At 42.5% G+C, this 26510-nt stretch overlaps 1 protein-coding gene across 6 annotated transcripts in view; it reads right to left on the reverse strand.

The window, feature by feature from the left end:
- The window catches only part of CAMKK1 (calcium/calmodulin dependent protein kinase kinase 1), a 484479-nt gene that overhangs the window by 283689 nt on the left and 174280 nt on the right, over positions 1-26510 (reverse strand). For all 6 annotated transcript variants that reach the window (XM_063953693.1, XM_063953687.1, XM_063953688.1 and 3 more), the window contains one exon: positions 22689-22736. In XM_063953693.1, the coding sequence (XP_063809763.1) occupies positions 22689-22736 (48 nt within the window). The remainder of the gene's footprint in view (positions 1-22688; positions 22737-26510) is intronic.

Consider the following 26510-nt stretch of genomic DNA (forward strand, 5'->3'; position numbering starts at 1 on the left):
ATGCTGGTGCTGGCAACAAAACGAACAAAAACACCTGTGACCGGCACTCCTACAGCAGAGAGCAAATACCCGGGTGCCCTCCCGTGGCACTACAAGGCCCAGCAAACAGTACAATGTAATGGGCGGCACTCCAATGGATTTAGAAAAAAATCATACAGCTCACCAATCCAGTTTAGATCAACGTTTCAGGTGCCTTTATTTGCACCTTTCGTCAGGATACAGTATAGCAAAACAAACATACCTTTTATAACACCAAACGTGTGAGACACACCTCGCACCTCCCGCTTCCGGCCCCCCGGCGCCGACGTCATAGACGCCGTCCCCTATTGCCACGTAGATGGTGGGCGGGACAGTTGTCATAGCGACACACGATACTTTTAGACGCGTAACGTTATGCTCAGGCAAATCGCACTGACACCGCCTAGTGGGCGGAACAGTTGTCTTAGCGACAAGCCTAACAAACCGTAGCAATAGACGCATGACACCTACACCGCCTGCATGCCAGGCTGCCGGAGCACGGGGTCCGAGGCATAACATGTGTAGAAACACCGCTATGTGCGGCGGATCATTACCCTTCCCAGCTACAATGGAACTGAGTGATAACACACCCAGTCCTTGTTGCTCCAGGATTAGTTACATTGTGACTAAATCAAACCTTCACCAAGCACCATACACCAGAGGGAACAAAGTATAGTAACTATCAAGATGGAAAGGCATCTCCAATAAAGAAGTGTCATATATATTAGGGCCATACTCCACATGATTATAGACATTGTTTATTCAAGTGTTGCCATCCGGACTCGAACACATACCCTAAAGGAAAGATATACAATAGTTTCCCATCAAAACGGGAATTAAGCCTAAGCCAACACGGATTATTTTAAATAGATACTAAAAAAGATACTAAAAAATAGCCCGAATCATGCCAAATGAAAATAATGCCTAGGCTAAAACAATGTCATTTAATCAAAATTCTAATCCTCATGGCAACCCTTGAAAAAGATGGAAAAACTAGAGAAAAGACAGCAGGAGGAAAAAGATACAAATAGGCAATATCCAAATCTTCATAAGAAGCAGAGGAGGGAGAGATTTTCATTAAGTCCCGATGGGGCAACGGTGTTGAACTCAAAAATCCAACGCGCCTCCAACTGTAGCAATCTCCTATTGCGATCTCCTCCCCTTAACATAGGAGGAATGTTGTCAATGAGTTTATATCGCAGGGCTGCCATCGTATGTCGCGCCTCCCTAAAATGTCTGGCCACAGGCTGTTCAATATCTTTTCCTTCCAAAGCTTGTTTTATGGCCGACCTGTGCTGCCCGTTTTTTAAAGGTACAAGTGGTCTTGCCTATATAGCACTGACGTTATTCACTATCTGGACGTCCAGATTACAAGAAAGACGAATTGCCTACAAACATCGGTGTATCACAAACCCACCGATAGAAATACGCTACTGCACGCCAACAACTTTCACCCTACGGCCATGAAAAAGGGTTTACCCTTCTCACAATTCCTTCGGGCAAGACGCATTATTAGTAACCAGGAAGATTGTGAGATGGAATTGGACAGAATGATTGGGAAATACCTTGAGAGGGGTTACCCAATTGAGGACCTTGAAAGCGGCAAAAGGAAAGCGTTGGCACTACCACGTTCACAATGTCGGCAGCAGAAAGAAAAAACTCCGGAGAAGGTGATTCTGTTAATAACCACCTTTAACACTACAAGTATAGTAGTGAGGAAGAAAGTAAGGAAATTGTGGCCTATTATCAAGACGGATAAAACCCTGCCAGCTTTGAATCAATACAGGGTGTTAAATTGTCATCGGAGGGTACGTAACCTTAAGGACTGGCTGGTGCATAATGATACTATGTTCACATTTCCTTACTAAAGACCCAGGTTCGTACAGATGTACGGGCTGTACCACCTGTAGGTACCTTGAAGTAGGTTCAGTAGTGCTACATCCACACTCAGGAAAGAAAGTATCCATAAAGCATGTCTTAACCTGAACGTCTAAATATGTGATCTACATCATCAAATGTCCTTGTGGACTTGCCTATATAGGCAAGACCACTTGTACCTTTAGAGAACGGGCAGCACAGCACAGGTTGGCCATAAGACAAGCTTTGGAAGGAAAAGATATTGAACAGCCCGTGGCCAGACATTTTAGGGAGGCACGACAAACTCATTGACCACGTTCCTCCTATCTTAAGGGGAGGAGATCGCAATAGGAGATTGCTACAGTTGGAGGCGTGTTGGATTTTTGAGTTCAACACAGTCGCCCCATCGGGACTTAATGAAAATCTCTCCCTCCTCTGCTTCTTATGAAGATTTGGATATTGCCTATTTGTATCTTTTTTCCTCCTGCTGTCTTTTCTCTAGTTTTTCTATCTTTTTCAAGGGTTGCCATGAGGATTAGAATTTTGATTAAATGACATTGTTTTAGCCTAGGCATTATTTTCATTTGGCATGATTCGGGCTATTTTTTAGTATCTTTTTTAGTATCTATTTAAAATAATCCGTGTTGGCTTAGGCTTAATTCCCGTTTTGATGGGAAACTATTGTATATCTTTCCTTTAGGGTATGTGTTCGAGTCCGGATGGCAACACTTGAATAAACAATGTCTATAATCATGTGGAGTATGGCCCTAATATATATGACACTTCTTTATTGGAGATGCCTTTCCATCTTGATAGTTACTATACTTTGTTCCCTCTGGTGTATGGTGCTTGGTGAAGGTTTGATTTAGTCACAATGTAACTAATCCTGGAGCAACAAGGACTGGGTGTGTTATCACTCAGTTCCATTGTAGCTGGGAAGGGTAATGATCCGCCGCACATAGCGGTGTTTCTACACGTTATGCCTCGGACCCGGTTTAATTTAGCCGTTTCGTTGTCCCTCCATTGCACCCTGGTGATCAAAGGTACACAGTTAAAACATACCAAATATGACTCAAATTATACAAAACTGACACACAACTGAAAAAAACAAGCTATTAAGGTGCATCGGGCAAGAATCTCTTACTAGATTTCACAAAAACGTCTATCAACGTAGAAAAACGTTTAACGGGTTTGACTCATTCAGACCATTGGGTGTCACTGAACCCAATCTGTGTATCCACCTTGCTTCCAGTTTTTTTAGGAGAAGAGAACGATCACCCCCTCTATTGGGGACAGGGACCCAATCAATGATCCTGCACTTCAGCGATGCCACTTGATGTCCCTCATTTAGGAAATGCTGAGCCACCGGTTTGTCAGTACGACCTGTTTGCAGTGCTTGATGGATTGAACTGCGGTGGTTGGCCATCCGCTCTCTGAATGAACAGGTGGTCATCCCCACATACGGAAGACCACAGGGACATAATAGCATATAAATAACATGGTCCATCCGACAATGCAGTCGATATCGAATAGTGATTGGTTGTCCACTGAGGGGGTGTGGAAACTTCTCACCAACCAACATCGAGCGACATGTTACACAGCCTAGACATTTGACGCAGCCTTTTTTTGTCTTGTTTAACCAGTTATTCTCAATACCAGCCGTTTGTCTAGCTGGATGCATCAATAGTTGTTTCAAATTACGCCCACGTCTGTAGGCCAACATAGGTGTATGTTCAAATGTATTTTTGAATTTTGGATCTGAGTTCAATATGGGCCAGTGCCTCCTTATTGACGCTCTGACAGCAGGCGATTTTGCATCAAACTGTGTGACATATATCATCCGTGGCTCCTTGGTCGGTTTTACCTCAACCATTCTTGATCGTGCCTTATCCAGACATTTGTTGATAGTGCACATGCTGTACCCCCTCTGAATAAAGCGAGCCTTCATTTCCATGATCTGCTTCTCAGCGGTAGTTGGGTCTGTGTTATTCCTCAGAACTCGCATAAATTGCGAGATTGGCAAGCTTGATCTTAAGGATGGTGGATGGTTGCTCGTAGCGTGCAAGATCGTGTTACGATCTGTTTCTTTTCTAAATAAGGTAGTACCCAGAATAGTGCCGTTACGAAAGATGGTCAGGTCCAAAAAATTAATAGACTTTAAGTCTGAATGTCCCGTAAACCGTACAGTAGAATCCAAATTATTCAAATATTCTAGCATATCATTGAATTCTAATTCGGTACCGTCCCACAGCAGGAAAACATCATCTATAAAGCGTCTATAATATACAATCTTGTTACCATACTTTGGCATGATGTTAGTAGTCTCATACTCATGCATAAATATACCTGTATACATAGGGGCCACATTCGAGCCCATAGCCGTCCCCGAACACTGCATATAGTACTCTCCTTGGTATATAAAGTGGTTATTTGTCAAAATAATCTCTAAAAATTCCAAAATAGTCAATGGGGATAGTGGTTATACCAGATGAGACTAACAAATTCTTCACAGCCTCCAGACCCAATCTATGGGGAATGATAGTATACAACAATGATACATCGAGTGTTGCAAGTAACACATCCTCCTTAATCTCCCCAAGGTCCATAATTTTAGTCAAAAAGTCACGTGTCTCTAAGATAACTCGGTATGTAAGGTATTAATTCTTGTAAAAAACTATCAACAAACATAGCTAACGGTTGTAGAAGAGACCCCCTGGCAGGTGACTTTTTGACTAAAATTATGGACCTTGGGGAGATTAAGGAGGATGTGTTACTTGCAACACTCGATGTATCATCGTTGTATATTATCATTCCCCATAGATTGGGTCTGGAGGCTGTGAAGAATTTGTTAGTCTCATCTGGTATAACCACTATCCCCATTGACTGTATTTTGGAATTTTTAGAATTTTTTTTGACAAATAACCACTTTATGTACCAAGGAGAGTACTATATGCAGTGTTTGGGGACGGCTATGGGCTCGAATGTGGCCCCTATGTATGCAGGTATATTTATGCATGAGTATGAGACTACTAACATCATGCCAAAGTATGGTAACAAGATTGTATATTATAGACGCTTTATAAATGATGTTTTCCTGCTGTGGGACGGTACCGAATTAGAATTCAATGATATGCTAGAATATTTGAATAATTTGGATTCTACTGTACAGTTTACGGGACATTCAGACTTAAAGTCTATTAATTTTTTGGACCTGACCATCTTTCGTAACGGCACTATTCTGGGTACTACCTTATTTAGAAAAGAAACAGATCGTAACACGATCTTGCACGCTACGAGCAACCATCCACCATCCTTAAGATCAAGCTTGCCAATCTCGCAATTTATGCGAGTTCTGCGGAATAACACAGATCCAACTACCGCTGAGAAGCAGATCATGGAAATGAAGGCTCGCTTTATTCAGAGGGGGTACAGCATGTGCACTATCAACAAATGTCTGGATAAGGCACGATCAAGAATGGTTGAGGTAAAACCGACCAAGGAGCCACGGATGATATAGGTCACACAGTTTGATGCAAAATCGCCTGCTGTCAGAGCGTCAATAAGGAGGCACTGGCTCATATTGAACTCAGATCCAAAATTCAAAAATACATTTGAACATCCACCTATGTTGGCCTACAGACGTGGGCGTAATTTGAAACAACTATTGATGCATCCAGCTAGACAAACGGCTGGTATTGAGAATAACTGGTTAAACAAGACAAGAAAAGGCTGCGTCAAATGTCTAGGCTGTGTGACATGTCGCTCGATGTTGGTTGGTGAGAAGTTTCCACACCCCCTCAGCGGACAACCAATCACTATTCGATATCGACTGCATTGTCGGATGGACCATGTTATTTATATGCTATTATGTCCCTGTGGTCTTCCGTATGTGGGGATGACCACCTGTTCATTCAGAGAGCAGATGGCCAACCACCGCAGTTCAATCCATCAAGCACTGCAAACAGGTCGTACTGACAAACCGGTGGCTCAGCATTTCCTAAATGAGGGACATCAAGTGGCATCGCTGAAGTGCAGGATCATTGACTGGGTCCCTGTCCCCAATAGAGGGGGTGATCGTTCTCTTCTCCTAAAAAAACTGGAAGCAAGGTGGATACACAGATTGGGTTCAGTGACAACCAATGGTCTGAATGAGTCAAACCCGTTAAACGTTTTTCTACGTTGATAGACGTTTTTGTGAAATCTAGTAAGAGATTCTTGCCCGATGCACCTTAATAGCTTGTTTTTTTCAGTTGTGTGTCAGTTTTGTATAATTTGAGTCATATTTGGTATGTTTTAACTGTGTACCTTTGATCACCAGAGTGCAATGGAGGGACAACGAAACGGCCAAATTAAACCGTAGTAGATTATGTCTTAATTGGGTTACTCGTATGGAGTGGCTCGTTGTTGTTCAGCCATTGCATTTTGTGGATCTAGTTAGACGTGGAGTAAAGGGGTTGTATGTGGGGAATGTTTTTAGCTGTACTGTCTGGCTCTAATACTCTCGTTAGTACAATTAATATGCACGTTGCCACCTACATATTGATATATCTATATATTTGCCCTTTATGGGTGGGAGATATAAGGTTGATGTGTGATAATGATATTCCGCCCTGTGATGAGCCTATTATGTTTTGTCAAGCTGTACCCTCCGTCGGAGGGAATTAGCGCTTAACTTCCTGTTTGCGTTCCACTTGGCGTATAGATCCTTCCGGCCCGGTGACGCTTGCGTTCCACAGACCGGAAGTGCTTCACACCGGGACGCAGCGGGCTTTAGAGCTGGGCTGTTGCGGCCCTAGTGCTTTATACTTGATTACTAACATTATGGATAAGGGTGCTTGCTGGTGGGGACCATTGTAGTGGTATATGTTCTCTTTATATGTGATAATTAAGTAAGAATAATGGTTGTCCCCCGCCGATGACATCATAGCACTTTTGGCGCCTTTTTTCAAGTGGTGAGGGTATTTAGAGCCAGTCAGGCAGGACCAGCGTTACTGCTGGATGTCTGGATTTCTGTTCTTTTCCTGTTGGAAGTTGCTACTGATGTGCAGTGCCTCCTGAGGAAGGCCCTTGCTGGGCCGAAAGCGCTTGAGGAAAATCTTGCCATTGTGCAGATTATGTAAAGTATATCACAAATAAATGAACAGTTGTATTCATGAAAAAAGTCTAGAGAGTGCCCCCTCTGAATTTTATATATATATATATATATATATATATATATATATATATATATATATATATATATATTTATATACACACACACACTTACAGTATACTAGGGCAGCACAGTTTGATAGCACTGAGGTCATGGGTTCGATTCCCACCGTGGCCCTAACTGTGTGGAGTTTGTATATCCTTCCCGTGCTTCCGTGGGTTTCCTCCCACAATCCAAAAATATACTGGTAGGTTAATTGGCTCTTGACAAAATTAACCCGATTTTGAGAATGTGTGCATGTACATGTGCTAGGGAACATAGATTGTAAGCTCCACTGGGGCAGGGACTGACATATTACATATAAGCAGCAGTAATTCACCATGCAGACCTATTATATACTCCTTGGACTCACTTTATCAACCGGTCTCACAATTGTTGAATGTCTTGCAGTGATTATTGACGGAAGAACATACTTTTTTGAAGATACTTCCAGCTTTATGCAAAAGTTATTTCATCTTGAGAAAATTCCACCAAATACTCTTAATGTGTTTGGACGTTTGTAGCCTATATACTTCTCTTACTCAGTTTCCATCTCTGTTAAGGCCCATACACACTGGGCGATTTTGAGCTGAGAGCAGATCACTTTTGGTGTGTTGAGCTGCTTTCAGCTCAAAACCGCCCAGTGTGTATGCCCCGGCTATGAGCGCTGATGCGTGCTCCCGCTTCATCGCCGGCAGCCGCCGTTCAACTGCTGGTATTACCAGTAGATTAACGGCGGGGTGAACGGGTTTCCATAGCGTCCTGCTATGGAAAGCCGTTCACCCCCGCTAACAACGCTGGGCAGGGGGGGACATTGCTCAGTGTGTATGGACCTTAACTGTTCTGTTCCACAGTGTTCTTAGCTCTCTGCTGTCATTCTTTAAAGATGTCTCTTATACCTATTGAAAGTAGCACTTGCTTTACTTTCTTTCCTGCATAATTAACTTAACTTCTTATAACAAACTCCGTGTGTCTATTTGTTTCCTTTACTTGCTTTCTCAGTACTTACAGTATAACAAGCATCCAGTTGGCACCACTTATAATGGAATCTTGACCCTTCATCAACACTAGTGTTCTCCATGGCTGCTCCCTTCGGCTGCTCTCAACTGGTGCCTCTTACCAACATTCCTCCTCGGCTTTCACAGGCTTCTTCAGTTTTGATGACCTCCCAAGTATCCTAATTCTGCCTGATGCATGCCTGGTGATGTGATGCCATGCGTTAACATGTCGGCCCTGCTTATGTGTGTCAAATTACCGCATGGATAACAGAGATGTTTTTAGCACTTACAATATTGTATGAAGGGGCAGAAGAAGGGTACCAGAGGGGCATGTAAGTAAGGCCCTGTACAAGCTAAATGTGTCCTATTCATTTACATCCGTTTTGAGACTGATCACTTGCAGGTGATTGACCCCCTGATTGCTAATTATGCCAAGATGGATGCATTTTTTTCTGAACGCAGTTTGTGTGTGAATTAGACATATCTTGTGTCCAACTTAGCATTTGCCGCTGTATTTTAGGTTTGCCATGCGTATACCAAACCTGGACTAGTGGTTTCCTTCAGAGCCATTTGTTGTAGTGTGTATTGTGCTAGTAACTGCCATACAACAGTCATCCGATAGGTTGATAGATTCTTACAATACTAATCACAGACCAATGATGTACAAGAAAAACAGATATCAGATTCATATAAAGTGACTACTGTAGTATTGTTCTGCTGTTTAAATAATGTACTTGTTGGAGCAGAGAAAACATTATGTTGATGCTCATTATTTTCAAACTAGCTAATTAAGATGACCTTGAGGCATAGGGGCAGATGTATTAACCTGGAGAAGGGATAAAGCAGTGATAAGTGCTGTCACACTCGGAGTAAGTTGGGGTTCAGACAACAGAGTTTTGGCTGAAGGGACAGCTACCTTTGAGGAGAGTAAACGAGGTGGATGAATGCAATTCCTCCTCATGGAGTGGAAGCCAAACTAAGTTTTAACGTTGGCCGGAGGGCGTAAAGAAAAGGAGGACTTCGTAGGAAGATAACTGTAGTTTTAATGAATAATCAGGCTGTACACGAATATTGGAGAAATAGAAGAAACTGGAAAAATTAGAGTCTATGGTTAAATGACTTGAAGAGTGAAGCTGAAGAACTCTGGTAAAGATGAGCTGAAGACTGTGTTTTATGATTAAAAGACGGGGCTGAAGAACTTGGACTTTGAAGAAATGAAGACTGCGGTTTGTGACTGAAAGACTAGGCTGAAAAACGTGAACTTTGAAGAAATGAAGACGTCTGTGGGAACCGCCGTTAGCACCTGGAGCTCCTCTACGACCTGGGACCCCGTGAGCGCTTTCACGAGTGGCAACGGACTTGGAAAGCAGGACTGCAGCAGCGTTTAGGTAACCGATAGATGAGAGCAACCAGGACCAGGGAACCAGAAGTAACCTGGGAGCACAGAGCTGGAGAACCTTTCACAAGGAGGTAACTTGAAGCACTGGCACTCTCCCTCTGAGCCAGCCCCCTTTTGTAAGGGGAGAACACGCAGGATTGGCTGTACACAGATTGGTAACTTCATTGGTAATACATTGGTCTCCAACATGGCTGACCCCAGCACAGGAGACATACTTAGCTGTTAGCACACAGCTTTAGCCAGTTCTGTCTCTGACACACTATACTGTGTCCCCACTAGAGGACCTTACCGCAGCGCCCGGCTCTCCAGACCCTTGGCAGCCGCACATCCATCCAGGAGGACCTGCCGCCGCAGCAACCAGCGGTACGGTAATCCGCGGGAGCACCCGCCGGAGGTAAGGCTCCGGAGCCTGACAAGTGCAAGGTGATAATGCAGCAGACAGTCATTATGGATCTGAAAAATTACAGTTCAGGGGGGTACAAATACGGAGAGATCCATGCTTAAATTCCAAGCAATCTGACGAGATTGCTTAGAAAGTAAGCACGGATCTCTCCGTGTGTATGCCCATGGCGATAGCATGCATGCCAAATCTAGTAGATCGCTCATTTCACCGCCGGGTGAAAAGAGCGCCCCTCCCCCCCCTCGCTCAGCACACATCGCACTGTGAGCGGAGGTGGGGGGGGGGGATAGATGTGTGCTGAGTTGTTTGTTCTGGATCGTTTAGCACACATTTCCCCCCCTTATCACTTCTTTATCCCTTCTCCAGGCTTAATACATCTGCCCCAATATTTGAAAAGGCTTTGCAACATAAGTGTAGGAGGGAAACATTTTGCAGTGTAGGTATTTAGGCTATAATTACATTTAGGATTTTCCTTTAGAAACAAAGAAAATCCAAACTGGGAGATTAATATAAAAACACTGATGAATTCTTGCATTGCATCTCTGATCCTGAACTGCAAACAAAGCATGCAGGAAGTGAATAGACATATACACATCCAGGCAGTACAGTCACCCAGAGCACAAGGCCTGGGGGAGACAACGGCCCAAGCATTTTTCTTACATGGTGAGTAGAACAGCACACTGCAGCTAGTACTGTAGTTGCAGAGTTCAATTGCTCAGAGCATCCCGTGGTGCTGGTGGCCCCGTCCTCTTGGTGTGAAGTCACTGTATCACATGTTCAGGGGCAGGGCTGACAAGGCGCATTGCTACGGCAATGCATCCAGGTCACCTTTTCTAGTTCTCAATCTATCACAAGGTCACATACATACATACATACAGTATATACACACATTAAATGTACCTAACATAAAATATTATGCTAGGAAGTAATGCATTTCTGATGATATCATAAAGATTTGTCTATGGGTAAATCCTGTATACCATTATAACAGCTCTTTTTTAGAGGAGCGGTGGGAGTGAAGTTATTAGAGTAATAGAAGGGCTGATGCAAAGTTGAATGTAACTCATTATAGATGTCCCACATTGCTCGTAAATAAATGGGTATATGCGCCCATATGCTAATGGACAGCCACTACCATATACTTGGTTTCATAGCAGTCACTGTTATCAGTGCACACTTGCACCAACTCTATGATTGGTGCAAAACATCAAAAAACAAGTTTATAGCTGCATACATACAAATCTGCAGAGTCCGCAATTTCGTCTACACGCCCTCACTGAACTTTGCCTAAGTGCAAACACCCCAGTACCTCCCAGATATTTCCTTGCAGCTTCAAGTGGATTTGCATAAGTATCTAGAATGCTCATACCTTCACTCACACTCACTGCGGAGCATGCACAGTGCAAAAACAGGCAGGACCAAACTAACTTGAGTTCAACTTTGTATTAGCCCCAAAGAGGGTAGCATTACCAAGTACAGATGTTTCCATCTATATCATTTCTCAAAAAGCCAGGCAGCGGGAGATGGCTAGCATGAGTGAGCTCATCACCAGGCAAATACCATCCCTACAGTGAAGCATGGTGGTGGCAGCATCATGCTGTGGAGATGTATTTCAGCGGCAGGAACTGGGAGACTAGTCAGGATAGAGGGAAAGATGAATGCAGCAATGTACATCCTGGATGAAAACCTGTTCCAGAGCGCTCGACCTCAGAATGGGGAGACTGTTCATTTTTCAACAGGACAAAGCCCCTAAACACACAGCCAAGATATCAAAGGACAACTCTGTGAATGTTCAGGACAACTCTGTGAATGTGCTTGAGTGGCCCAGCCAGAGCCCAGCCTTGAATCCAATTGAAAATCTCTGGAGAGATCTGAAAATGGCTGTGCACCGACGCTTCCCGTCCAACCTGATGGAGCTTGAGAGGTGCTGCAAAGAGGAATGGGCAAAACTGCCCAAAGATGGTGTGCAAAGCTTGTGGCATCATATTCAAAAAACACTTGAGGCTGTAATTGCTGCCAAAGGTGCATCAACAAAGTATTTAATAAAGGCTGTGAATACTTATATACATGTGATTTCTTTTTTTTTTTTTTTTTTAATAAATTTGCAAAAATCTCCAAAAAATGTTTTTGCCACAGTGTCATTATGGGGTATTGTGTGTAGAATTTTGAGGGGAAAAATTAATTTTTTCCATTTTGGAATAAGGCTGTAACATAACAAAATGTGGAAAAAGTAAAGCACTGTGAATACTTTCCAGATGCACTGTATTCGCAAATAAGACGCACAAGCAGACTCTGCGGATTAAAATTATATGCAGCATGCCTATATTCTATGTGCGACTGCTACTGTAACATAGCATTTCATATGCAGATACAGCCGCAGTCACAAGCCGCATATCATTCTAATCAGCAAAAATCGGCATAAGCTGCTTGTGCGACCCGGAAGGTGTTGCAGCCACTCCCCTCGCTCACTGCCGCCCGCTCCTCCTCCGTGCTGCCGCCAAGCCTCCGTCCTGTACCCCCGCAGCCCCCCCTGTAATATTTGGTAAGATCATTTGGGCCCCATACATGTTTCTTGCCCTCTATTGGGATCATTACAACAGCCGAGGCAAAGTGACCCAGGTTCGCAATTTTTAATGTATATACTTTTATTCATTTTTATGGAATAAAATCCGTTTGTTGATTATGAGTACGGCTATTGGTGGAGAATTACTACAGATATATTATTGAAAGAAACCGCTACGTGAACATACATCGCACCCCTCAAGTAAGCTCACGTGTAAGCATGTTATATCAAGAGTTATTTGAACAACTTCATTCGTTTAGAGTTTGAAAGATACCTTTATGTGTGTCCATTCATCCATCTATATGTAAGCCTAAAAGTGAGCATCTTGTGCTTGTGACCTATCACTGTTTTTGGGTGGTCCCCTAAAGTGATATAAAGACACAGAGCAAAAAGGGACTTCTTTTCATTCCCTCATCTATCATACCCCAAACATAAGGTTGATGAGAATTACTACACATTGGATTTGTTTATGTGCTTTCTTTCTCATGTTCCGTATCTCGGAGAATAATCACATAAACCAGGAATCCTTGAGAGCGAAGCTCCCTTTAGAAGTTTGAAAGATACCTTTATAGGAGTCCGCATACGTTTGTTGAAGTAAGCAAGAAAGTGAGCATTTGGTTATTTCTGACTGATACACTTTCCGGGTGGTCCCAGAATATCATACAAAGACACGGAGGAGGGGAGATTTTATATCCTATATTCCCGCTGTATAACTCCGGTTGTGGCTTAAAGAACTACTACACATTGGAAATCTCTTTCTGTTTCCTTCCTCTATGTGCCTTCGGATCGGAGAAAAATCCACGAGACATTTGTCTGAGACTTTGAGGTTTTCTGAAAACAAACTGGTTTTTAACTCTATATTCATTTAATTTAGTGTTTAAGCGCATTTTTGTATATAATTTTTGTATTGTGGTATTGCTTGTGCGTCCTATTCGTACATCAATGCTAATAAGACACATTTTAATGTAAAAAGCCATATGAAAAGACGCTCGCACTGCAGAGTCATGCCACAGCATAGCTTGACTAGAAGGGCTCATTAACGTACCAGGAAGGTAGATATATGCAGTGCCGGACTGTGAAATATAGGGGGGGATTCAAATGTTTGAAAAGTCAGTTGGGTGTCTGTTTTTTTCCTATCTATTAGACAGGAAAAAACAGATACCCAACCGACTTTTCAAACATTTGAATCCCCCCCCATGGAGTCTACCGGGGAAAGGGTGGGGGTGGGGTGTCAGGCCGGCACACAGGGGTGCAGGGGAAACCCCCGGTGGGCGCCCACTACCTGAGGGACCAACCCCTCCTCTAGAGATCAGGTTTGAGACTATGCACTTGAATTATACATTTTACAATATATTGTACACGACAATGGTGTATTTTCTACAGTGCATTGCTGTTATTAATCTAGTATGCACTAGCAGTATTTACTCTCTCTCGAGATAGATAAAGTAGATAGATCGATAGATTAGATTTATAAAGTGGCCAGACTCTCTAATGGTTAGCAAAGCCTCTGTGGTACCTGCCCACACCTATTAGCATGGGCACTTCACATTACATTCTCCATCAGGTGGGCCCTCCATACCCAATTCCGACACTGTCCACCAAAGAGGTATGGGTAACAATTAGACACTGTATGGTCTGGGCCCCTTCATACATATACTGTATACGGTGTATAGTGTATACTGCTAGTATAAGCATGATAATGTTCCAGATTAATAACAGCAAGGCATTGTAGAAAATACACAATAGTCCTGTGATTTAATTTAACATGTATAATGTATAATCCGAATGCACAGTCTAAAGTCATAGATAACGGGGTGGGCCCTCAGGCAGTATGTGGATGTACGTGGACACATCTGAACGTGGGTTACTGAAATGACCCCGTGATACCACATTAGAAAACAAACATAATATAAATGGACGGGATGTAGTCAGGAGACTGCCGGTCACAATACCTCCCCCTCATCCCAATGGATTTGTATAAAGCTTTAATCAAACCAAGAATATCACAAGCAGCCACCTCCCCCCCCCCCCCCCCCCTTACCCCGGTAACATCCACCACCCCGATCTGTGTCAGTGAAGTCAGATATTGTGACTGGCAGTCCTATCTGTCAGTCACAGACACACAACATAGTCCCACTGGGAGGTGTGTCCTCCCTCCGGGACCTGCCAGACCACGGTGCGATAAGCAGAGAACTGGCTTCCAATAGGAAGCCACTCTCTACCTTTGCACAGTCCAATCCTGCATCTATGGACTGCAGCTGATGTAGTCCATAGAAGCCAGGGCACCTGCCGAATCCATTGTGCAGGTGTCGGGGCCCGGGCTGGCTGTCTCCTCTCTGGGCACATGGGTTGCGGCAGCCCTCCTCCTAAATGTAAGTAGGAGCCGCCGCTGATCACAAGCAACATTAAAGTCCAACCAGTGCGTGACACGTCAGTATGCACAGACTCATCTTGAACCTAGACATCAAGGATCTTCATAACGACATTCAATCAAATCATGTTTCCAATGTAGAACACAGCTGAATGACCATGCATTTCACCATAGAGACATCACATTTAAATTTATAGTACAGTACATACCTACCCTTAGGATTTAAGCTTTAACATCTAAAAGGATTTTGTTTTCTGAAAAAGTCACTCAATCAGAGCTATCTAGTAGATCCTAATCTTTTCTATTCCAAGATACACTGATTTATAAAACAGATAAAAAGGGCTTTGCATACAAATGTCTTCAATTATTATATATTTTTTTTTTACTATGAACAGACAGGTAAAAAAATATCCCCATGGCACTGAGCCGATGTGACTAGAATTAAGCAGTCAGGGAAGTTCTAGCTGTGGACTTTTTACATTGGTAATTGTTCAAAGAGCTTGCCAAAGCAACAACTCCAAGAGAAATTATTGCTAGCTGGTTATACTAATTACCCAGTCAGCTTGATGTGTATGTCAGATGTTAATGAATGTAATGATAGAACACGAATACAATGTAAAGGATAAAAAACAGGGGATATATTCAGATGAAAAGGAAGATGGGCCGTATAAGAAGTCCGCCCTAATATTTTTTTGTACATTTATTTATTAGCAAACATAAATACAAATCTGTATACATGGAATTTCCTTTTTCTTATCAGGGATCTATAACTCCTTAATGATCCTATGTTTTTAACATAGTAACTGTGCATGAATGCAACATAACTTAACCCGAGCGCATTAGAACCACGCATATGAGTATTTATGTACGTGTGCACATACATATTGTACATACTATGAAATTAATTTCCTTAGACCTTATTTATCGTCTTCCCTCAGTGGAATTAACCTTTAAAAGATGCAACATAGCGGTGTTGTGTTTCTATATTAACAGTTTCTATATTAACAGCTTACATAAAAGAAGTCAGTTTGAAACGTACTCTTATCTCACAAATCACCTGATAAAAGGAGACCGACAACAAAGCATGTACTGTGGGCTAAAATATTTTTGTCTGTTCTGACAACCACTGAACAATCCAGCTACTTAAAAATACACAACATTACAACGTCATTGTTTAATTCATTCATTTTTATTTCGAAAGAAGAGGCAATTAAGTTTTAAGAGCTTTTGTTGGGATAAGTTGGTGCTAACACAGTGAAAATTTGTTGAACTCTTGTCTTATGATCTCTTAATAAAATAGAACAGGATAAGGTCCCTGTTGGCTGTCATTAAGTACAAAACTTTGCATTATTTACATTTTTGTCAGTATTACAAATATGCTTTAATTGAAATAAATAAATAAATAAATAAATAAATAAATATACTGTATATAGTGTTATTTATATTACAATCTAGATTCCCTATCACACGCACATACACACACTAGGGTGCATTTATTTTCCCCAAAAGTCAATTAACTTAAGCCCCATACACACAGGGAGAGATGTGTGCTGAGTGATCTATCACCGATCGCTCAGCACACATCTCTCCTGCTGAGCGAGGGGGGTGCGGGGGCCGCTCATTTCACCCAGCGGTGAAATGAGCGACCTGCCAGATTGTGACCAATCTAGTACTAGCGAAAACGACACGCGGGGCCAAGCATCGCTATCGCTGTTGGGCATACACACGGAGAGATCTGTGCTTAAGTTCTAAGCAATCTGAGGGCGGAGCGGGTGCCTGTGTACCAGAGAGGGGACTGAGCTGGGCCGGTGCTGAGCGGAGTGTGCAGCAAGAGTAGGAGCTGCCGCTCTTTGTAAGAGCTTGTGAGGGGCTGAGGTATTGAGTGAGTGTGTGAGGGGCTGCATTTTGTGTGAGGGGCTGAGATACTGTGCAAGTGCGTGAGTGTGTGAGGGGCTGAGATATTGAGTGAGTGTGTGAGGGGCTGTGTTTTGTGTATGTGTGAGAGAAGCTAAGACATTGTGTGAGAGTGTGAGGGGCTACGTTTTTGTATGTGTGTGAGGGGCTGAGTTATTGTGTGAGGGGCTGCGTCTTTTGGGTGAGTGAGTGAGGGGCTGAGATATGGTGTGTGTGTGTGAGGGGCTGCGTTTTTGTTTTTTGTGTGAGTGACTGCGATTCTGTATGTGAGTTAAGAGCTGCGTTTTTGTGTGAGTGTGTACTAGGGGCTGCCCGTTGACGCTGCTGCGGCCAAGCCGCAAATAGCTGCCCCCACAGCCTGCCTGAGGAATCAGAACCTATTACTGCTGCTGCCAATAGGAGCTGCACAAGGGGGCCGAAGATCGCTGCTGCGGCTATCAGAGGAGCGTGACGGAGGGGCCGGAGACTGCTGCCATTGCTGCTGCTACTACTTGAGGAGCTTGCTGCAGAGAGCCGGCGACTGCTGCGATAAAGAAAAAGATCAGGGGGCGCACAAGGATCGATAAGTATAAGCTTAACTACATTACTGTATAAATGACTATTTTTGTGTTTTTCTTCTGTCCTTCTGTATCTCCCCTTGCCCTTGATTGTATTGTTTTATCAATTACTGTTCTGTTGTTGAATATTGCTTCTCTTCACAGCTAGGCTATAGTACTGTATTGTATTGCATAGATTGTGTCCTTTACTATATTTTATTTGTACTTAGGCCCTCATTCCAAGTTGATCGCAACTTTTTGCTGCTGGTGCGATCAACTAATCTCCGCCTATGGGGGAGTGTATTTTAGCATAGCAGGGCTGCGAACGCTTGTGCAGCCCTGCTATGCTAAAAAAGTTTCCTGCAAAACAGGACCAAGGTAAGAGTTATGTATCCTGTGCGACGGATCCAGCGATGAAGGCCCCGGTCCTGACGTCAGACTTCCGCCCTCCAAACGCCTCGACTCGCCTGCGTTGGACTCAATCTGCCAAACTCCAACAAATTCGCCCGACTGGATGAAGATTCTGAGGATGGCAGTGAGGAATTGACGGAACCGGTGGAGACTGTTCCATCTAGCAACCAGAGGAGCGGTCCCCCTGGTACAGATGGGAACAAAGTTAGTGAGGTACCTAGTCAGATTTAGGTGGTAGGGGATTCTATTATCAGGAGGACAGATAGGGCAATCTGCTACCGGGACCGTGATCACCGTACAGTCTGTTGTCTTCCAGGTGCTCGGGTACGACACATCGTGGACCGGGTAGATAGATTGTTGGGAAGGGCTGGTAAAGACCCAACGGTCTTGGTGCATGTTGGCACCAATGACAAAGTTAGTGGTAGGTGGGATGTCCTTAAGAAAGACTATAGGGAATTAGGCAAGAAACTTAAGGCAAGGACATCTACGGTAATATTCTCCAAAATATTACCAGTGCCATGCGCTAGCCCAGGGAGGCAGAGGGAGATTAGGGAGGTAAATGTGTGGCTTAGAGACTGGTGTAGGAAGGAAGGATTTATGTTCTTGAAACACTGGGCGGACTTCTAAGTCAGGCTCCATCTTTTTTGTCGCGATGAATTGCACCTGAATGAGGAGGGGGCTGCGGTGCTGGGGGGCAGGATGGTTAGAAGGTTGGAGGAGCTTTTAAACTAGGAGCCTGGGGGGAGGGTTTAGCTAGAAGCTTACGGGTCAAACAGTGAGAACAGTAAGGATGGGGGTAGTGAACAATTTGGGGGTGGAGAAGTGGGGAGCAAAAGATCAGCCGACAAGGGTATTTGCATGGGTATTGACACCAGAAATACTGACACAGGTATTGCCCAAGATATGCTCAATTTATCACATAATGACGAATATAGCTCAACAATACGGTATATAGAAAATTATGTCCATTACATAAGGTAAAGATACTAACATCGGGGGGGGGGGGGGGGGGGGTTTAGAAAGTCTAAATAGGTCAAATGGAGATAGTAGTGAGGAAGGCTGTATTAAGTATGATGGGGTGGAATGGGAGGGGGGAGAATAACGGTCGGTAAGGGTAAGTCTGGAAAGGCACTTGTAAATATAGATAAGGTACCATTAAAACAAAAAGGCAAGGGAGCTGCTAAGCTAAAATGTTTGCTTGCTAACGCAAGAAGCCTATCAGGTAAAATGGCGGAATTGGAATGGCTTGTATCAAAATCTCAGCATGATATTATAGGTATTACGGAAACATGGTGGGACGACTCTCACGACTGGGTTACGAATTTGGAGGGATATTCTCTTTTCAGAAGGAATAGGGCTACCAAAAGGGTAGGAGGGGTATGTCTCTTTGTTAAACCATCTCTAAAAGCAAAACTTAATAGATGGTATTTACGAGGGAACTGGAGATAACGTGGAGTCACTATGGGTTGAGATCACAAGTGGGGGCACAAAAGCAAAGAAACTAGTCATTGGAACGTGCTACAAGCAACCGGAAATTAGCGTACATGACGAGGAACAACTCTTACTGCAAATTGAAAAAGCTGTGGAAATGGGGGACATCCTAGTGTTAGGGGATTTTAACTATCCGGTATTAAATAAGATTTTTTTTTACCTATACAGAGCTTTATGAGTGAGTAATTCGCCAAGGCGTTTCACCCAGAAATTGTATGTTATATGATGTATTGTGTTGTATGTGAGTATACCGGTATTAGGAACCACTGTTTTTATATTGAATTTCATTTAAAACTACAAGAAACATTGTTCAAATCAAGGGAAAAAAATGTTTTTAATTTCAAAATAAAATAAATATTACTAGTTATTCTCTTGTGCATAAATTTGTTGTAGAATAAGTAGTGAACAGAAGTAGACAGATACGATTATAATGCAGCCCATAGTGTCAGTGTAACACCTGATTAATTTAGCACTGGGAGGTTTTCTTTTGTTTCAAATTAATTTACCTAATTCATTCATTCAAATTCATCCCCCCCACCCCCATAGCAGTTTACCTATCAGGTAAAGTGATAAGCGCAGTCCTCAACAACCTACGTACTTTCAACTAAACGACATTGACTGGGAAGTTTTGTTTCATGGTAAAGACGCAACGGAAATGTGGGTAGCTTTTAAAGGGTTGCTTGATAGCAATATTCACAAATTCATTCCCATGAGCAGCAAACGCAGGAGTACTAAACACAAGCCAATGTGGCTCAATAAGGAAGTCAAAGAAGCAATGGCTAAAAAGAGGCGTGCTTTCAAAATATTTAAATCTAATAAAGGGAAGGAGTCATTCCAGCATTATAAGGAAAGCAATAAAAAAATGCAAAAAAGTAATAAGGGCAGCTAAAATTGTAAACGAAAAACAAATCGTTATAGAGAGTAAAACCAATCCTAAAAAGTTTTATAAATAGTAAAAGGTTAAAGAAGGAGAACATAGGCCCACTAAAAGATGAATTGGGAGCTTTGATAAACGATGATAAAATAAAAGCTGAAAAACTGAACAAATTTTTTTCCTCAGTATTCATCGGGGAGGATCAGACGGTGAGAGTAGTGCATAACAATAGTGAAGGTAATGACTCTTGGCTTGATGCTTGTGTAAGTGAGATAGTAGTCCTGGAGAGACTAAGCAACATAAAGATTAATAAATCACCAGGCCCAGATGGTTTTCATCCGAGGGTTATTATGGAGCTTAGGTCGCAGCTAGCAAAACCCCCTATACATGATTTTCCATAGGTAAATTACATCACGCATGGCACCAAAGGATTGGTGCATAGCTGAGGTAGTGCCTTTATTTAAAAAGGGAACTAAAAATAATCCTGGTAACTATAGACCAGTTAGTTTAACCTCTATAGTGGGTAAAATATTGGAAGGTATTTTGAGGGATAGCATACAGGATTATCTGCAGGTTAATAAGATTATTAGCAAAAATCAGCAACAGGTTTGTAAGGGACAGATCATGTCACACTAACTTAATCAGCTTCTACAAGGAAGTGAGCGAGAATCTTGACCAGGGAAAAGCAGTGGATGTGGTGTATTTAGATGCTGCAAAAGCCGTCGATACGGTGCCTCACAGGAGATTGATCATCAGATTAAGGGAATTTGGCCTAGGATATACTATTTGCACATGGATAGGTAATTGGCTGGATAACAGAGTACAACGGGATGTTCTCCAGCTGGGCACCAGTAGTTAGCAGAATACCACAAGGGTCCATGCTTGGCCTGCTACTATATATTTATTAATGATCTAGGAATAGGCCTGGAAAACACAGTGTCTATCTTTGCAGATGATACTAAACTGTGTAAAGTAATTAATTCAGAAAGCGATGTGGAGTCTCTATAGAATGACTTATTTAAACTTGAAACCTGGGCGTCTAAACAGGGAATGAGGTTCAATATAGAAAAATGCAAAGTTATCCATTTTGGGACAAAAACCACACATGCATCCTACACTCTAAATGGGGAAAATATAGGGGTAACTGTAGTGGAAAAAGAGGGGTGCTCAAAGATAATAGGCTTAGTAACAGTACAATGTCAAAATTCAGCAAAAAAGGCGAATAAAGTGCTTGCGTGCATAAAACGGGGAATTGAGACAAGGGACAAGGATATAATCCTGCCACTGTACAAATCATTGGTACGTCCACACCTTGAATATTGTGTTCAATTTTGGGCACCATATTATAAAAAAGATATTAGGGAACTAGAAAGAGTTGAAAGGCGAGCTACTTAATTGATTAAAGGGTTAGAGACACTGGAGTAGGAGGAAAGGCTTACTAGGTTAAATATGTATACTCTAGAAAAGAGTCGTCTAAGAGAAGACATTATTAATATCTTCAAATATGTAAAGAGTCATTACAAGGAGTTAGCAGGGGATCTGTTTATTAAAAGAACTCTGTATATGACACGTGGGCACTCGCTGAGGCTAGAGGAGAGAAAATTCCGTACACAATGTAGGAAAGGGTTCTTCATGATAAGGGCAATAAAGATTTGGAACTCCCTGCCGGAGAAGGACACATTTTTAACTGGAAAAAGTATCCAGAGTTAGAGCATTTAGCATATTGACAGTAATATCTGGGAGTGGTAATAATCATAGTTGTCAACTGGTACTAAACCATTACTTCAGCTGGTGCATTATAATATAAACAGCTTAACACAGAATACAGGTTGAACCCGATGGGCATTTTGCCTCTTTTCAACCTCACTATGTAACAAACTTCACACAGACAGTGCTCTAGTCAGGACTTGAACTCAAGACCTCAGGGTATGAAGCTAACCAGTACACCAGCCGAGCTGCCACGGTTAATGTAAAATCTTGCATGTATAAATATATGCCCTACCTTTGGATGGTCTTCAGTTCTGCAATTGTTCCTGATATTATATATTTAAAAAAACATGTTATTTTTAGGATAAATATCAAGCGATATAGACGTTTTCATAAGAAGTGCTCTTGTTTTTTTCTATCTAGCTATATTCTGGATACCAGATTGCTGCCTTTCCAGAAGAAAACAGTATAGAGGAATGTCATACAATACAAATTACTAGCAGTAAAGAGCAAGCCATGATTATCTTCCACCAGTCAGCCAATGTGTTGACATGAGTTTTTTAAAGTTTTTTGGTGTCGTTTTCGTTGTACAGTGACCAGGAACCCTGTGCACCATGTCCCCTCGTTTCGCTCGCCATGCTTCAGGTTACCGTTCCCAGTCGTAGTCCACGTGGATCGTAAAGTATGACAAAGTTAAAAAAATATATATATTTTTTTTTAAATTCATGTCAACCTTTTGACCTGTCGACCTAGAACATGTCAACCTAGAGACCGTCGACCTAGTTACTGTCAACCAATAGTGGTCGACCTAGACACTGTCGACCTAGAGACCGCATACCATCCAATGTTGTGACTATAGTACATATCAATGTCTGAAAATGTTGGCTTGCATATTTATTATCTCTATTGTTTAGGCCCGATAAAATACGTAGGCATTTGTAATTTACACGGCACTTACTTTGCCAATTTCACTTTGCAATTTGTACTGGTTCAGCTGCACACAGTCCTTTAAAAGAAAAAGAAAAAAACAATTAGAAATGACATATGTGGCTGCAATATTACTTGCACGTCTTACAGCATGTAAAACAATTAGCATTTGTTACACAAGGAAATGTTCCAGGTTATCGATTCAGAAACATAGCCCAACAGCTCTCTATTTAGATGCTACACGTTGTTTCTCAGAAGCTAAGTACTACTGTTTCCAGAACATGTCCAATGACAGAAACAGTAATTGCATCAGCTCTTTTTTACTCTAACACAAAATAAACAAGATGTATCTTTATTTCATCACATTTCTGTATTGTTAAGAAGACATAGGTCATGCACATCTAAAGTGTACAGTAGGTGTGTTCTCACGCAATGTAGGTGTGTTCTCCCCCTTCCCCATCCCTCCAAGTATCAACACGTGCCTAATGAAGTGTTGGCATGGCATGTGAAGATATACTGTTCGGCCCCTGGTTGTATACTTCACAACTAGTAGATGGTCAAATACCATAGTATCGCAGCTATCATATTTCAGAAGAAAAACGGTTATCAATCATTAGAAACATCATTAGAAACAGCTTTCTGATTAAAGACTACAAGAAGAGAAGGACTTTAATGAACAGCCACAATGAACACTTGGAATATATGCAATTGCGGCCAATGGGTTTGTTTCAATGCAATAATCCATGATATTGTATGTGCAATTATGCATGTTTAATAAAACCATCACGCTGTGACTAACCAAGCAGAAGCATTGGAGCAAATGTTATCGAAAAAACAATTGTATTACATTGACAAGTCATTAATGTACAGTTGATACCTGTGAGGGATAAATACAGATCAGACAATGTAATCATATGGAACATATTAACACAAGATGCAGTTTTTGGCCCTTAGCTCTATTTTATTTTTGAACTGAAACTGATTGTATTAAGTTAAAATACATAGCACCAACGCATCTTATTTGCACATAAGGTTAAATGTTTGATGATCGTACATGATATAACTGAGAGAGAATGAAGTATAAAATCTGCACACATAAAAGCTTGTACAAAATTACTAATTATCACATATACTTTTATTTGTGTTTGCTGCTAGTAACAAGTTTCCATCAGGACATTCAATTCTTTGCGATCAGGTACTGGAAATACTTTGAGAATATTAAAGCGAGTCACAGATTGCTAACACACACATACACACCTTTTCCTTTTAAACGATTTCCCCTTTAAAACATCAGCAATACTTGCCAGAAACTTAATAGATTTTGGCTAATGTGTGGACAGATGACCAAGTGGCTGCCATCACAATTGTGCGGTGAAATCTCCATGCCTAGCCATCTGAGAAGAACCAATAGGTCTGGTGGAGTTAGCTGAAATCCAAGTCTGAATAGTCTGCCCAACTGTCTAATATGCCGACTGAGCTGGATGCAGGGCCGGGACCTGATATGCTGGATACTGAGCTGGGACCAGTGATGCTTGAGGCTGGACTGGAACAGGCTATGCTGGACCAGATAATGCTGAAAGCACTAGTACTGCCGAGTAGATCAGAAACCGTAACTGTATCAACCAGACTGGAAACTGGTATTGCTGGAGACAGTGGTGCTGCAAAACAGATGAGAGCTGAAAGCTGAATTAATTAGGTAGGGGACTGTCAAAGCGCAGTAGAGTCTCACAATACTTGAAGACTGTGTCTGTGTATTAGTGCTTGTACTGTGGTAGGAAGCTAAGGGAATGCACACACAAATAGTAAAAGTTTTCTACAGGAGAATGCTGGCGATATCAGAAAATAGGATTTTGGTACTTACCAGGTAAATCCTTTTCTTTGAATCCATAGGGGGCACTGGAGTACTCTTGGGATATGGACGGCTTCCACAGGAAGTAGGCACTGAATAAATTAATTTTGGAACTATACCTCCCCTCCATATCCCTGAGTACCTCAGTGTTTTTTACTGAGCCGAACAGGAGCGATAGAGAGGTTGACAATGGAGCATTACATATAACATAACTGACAACAATAAAGTTGACCCAACATTACTGACAACTAAACAGTTGACACCATAACTTGTTAATCTGAACCAGTCGGTGAAAGTGTGTTACCATAAGATCTACTGAACCTACCACAAACCAGGTAAACTGCTCTGGGTGGGCGTCCAGTGCCCCCTATGGATTCAAAGAAAAGGATTTACCTGGTAAGTACCAAAATCCTATTTTCTTTTTCATCCACTAGGGGTCACTGGAGTACTCTTGGGACGTACCAAAGTTTCCCCCGCGGGCGGGAGAGCTGTTCGGCACTTGTAACACTAGGCGGCCAAAGCTAGATGCTGATGCCGCAAACGTATCAAACTTGTAGAGGCGCACAAACGTGTGCACCGAAGACCATGTAGCCGCCCGGCAAAGCTGTGTCGTAGATGCTCCACGACTCGCTGAACATGATGTTCCCACAGCACGTGTGGAATGAGCTGTTATCGATGTAGGCGGCTGTAACCTAGCATGAAGGTAAGCCTGACGTATGGTCACTTTAAACCAACTGGATAAGGTCTGCCTAGAAGCTGGCCAACCCATCTTGGCAGCATCATAGAGAGCAAACAACGTATCCGTCTTACGAACGGTCGACGTTCGGGATGCATAAATGCGTAAAGCGCGCACCACATCCAACCTACCAGAGTCTCCTGTTAACATAGGAACTACTATTGGTTGATTGATGTGAAAAGATGACACTACCTTTGGTAGAAAAGCAGAATTCGCTCGGAATTCCGCTCTGTCATCATGAAACACTAAATACGGTGGTTTGCACGACAAAGCACCCAATCTGAAACACGCCTTGCTGACGCTAAGGCTAAAAGAAACATTATTTTCCCAAGTGAGAAATTTAATATCCACTTGTTGTAAGAGTTCATAATAAAAAGACTAAGAAATCTAAAAACCAGATTCAAGTCTTATGGCGCAGTAGGTAGAGTGAATGGAGGCTGAACTCTGAGGACACCCTGCATAAAAGGTGTGAACCGACGGCAATAGGGCCAATCTACTATGAAAATAAATGGACAACTCAGATATCCGCACTTTTAGTGTGGATAAATTCAGACCTCTATCTAACCTAGGCACGCCAAATTCTGTAATAATGAGCTGCCGTAACCGGCCTCCTAGCTCGTAACATGGTTGGAATAACCGATTCTGGAATGTCCTCTCTTCTTAAGAGGGCTGTCTCAACAGCCACCCCGTCAAACGCGGCCGCGCTAAAATCGGGTAAAAGGAATGGACCCTGCTGTAACAGGTCAGAACGTAGTGGGAGCGGCCAAAGACCGACTGCGAGTAGACCGCGGAGATCCGAGAACCAAGCTCTCCGAGGCCAAAGAGGCGTCACTAGTATAACTGTGACGGACTCCCTTTGATCCGTTTTAGCCACAGAGGGAGCAGCGGAAACGGTGGAAATAGATACACGAGACTGTATGGCCACGTGATTGTGAGAGCATCCACCGCCACTGCCTTTGGATCTCTCAGTCTGGACACGACCTGGGGCGTTTGAGGATTGTGGCGAGATGCCATCAGGTCCACCTGCGGGTAACTCCACTTCTGGACCAGCATGTGAAATACTTCTGGATTTAATGCCCATTCTCCTGGATGAAAATTCAGACGGCTGAGATAATCCGCCTCCCAGTTGTCCACTACCGGAATGACTACTGCCGACAATAACATTTGGTGATACTCGGCCCAATAGAGGATTCAAGCTACAGATGTGACAACTTACATCTTCGCATTTTTTTTTTTTTTACAAATTTGGCACAACATGCAAAACACAG

Source organism: Pseudophryne corroboree, chromosome 2 (genome assembly GCF_028390025.1).
Source record: "Pseudophryne corroboree isolate aPseCor3 chromosome 2, aPseCor3.hap2, whole genome shotgun sequence".
Lineage (NCBI taxonomy): Eukaryota > Metazoa > Chordata > Amphibia > Anura > Myobatrachidae > Pseudophryne > Pseudophryne corroboree.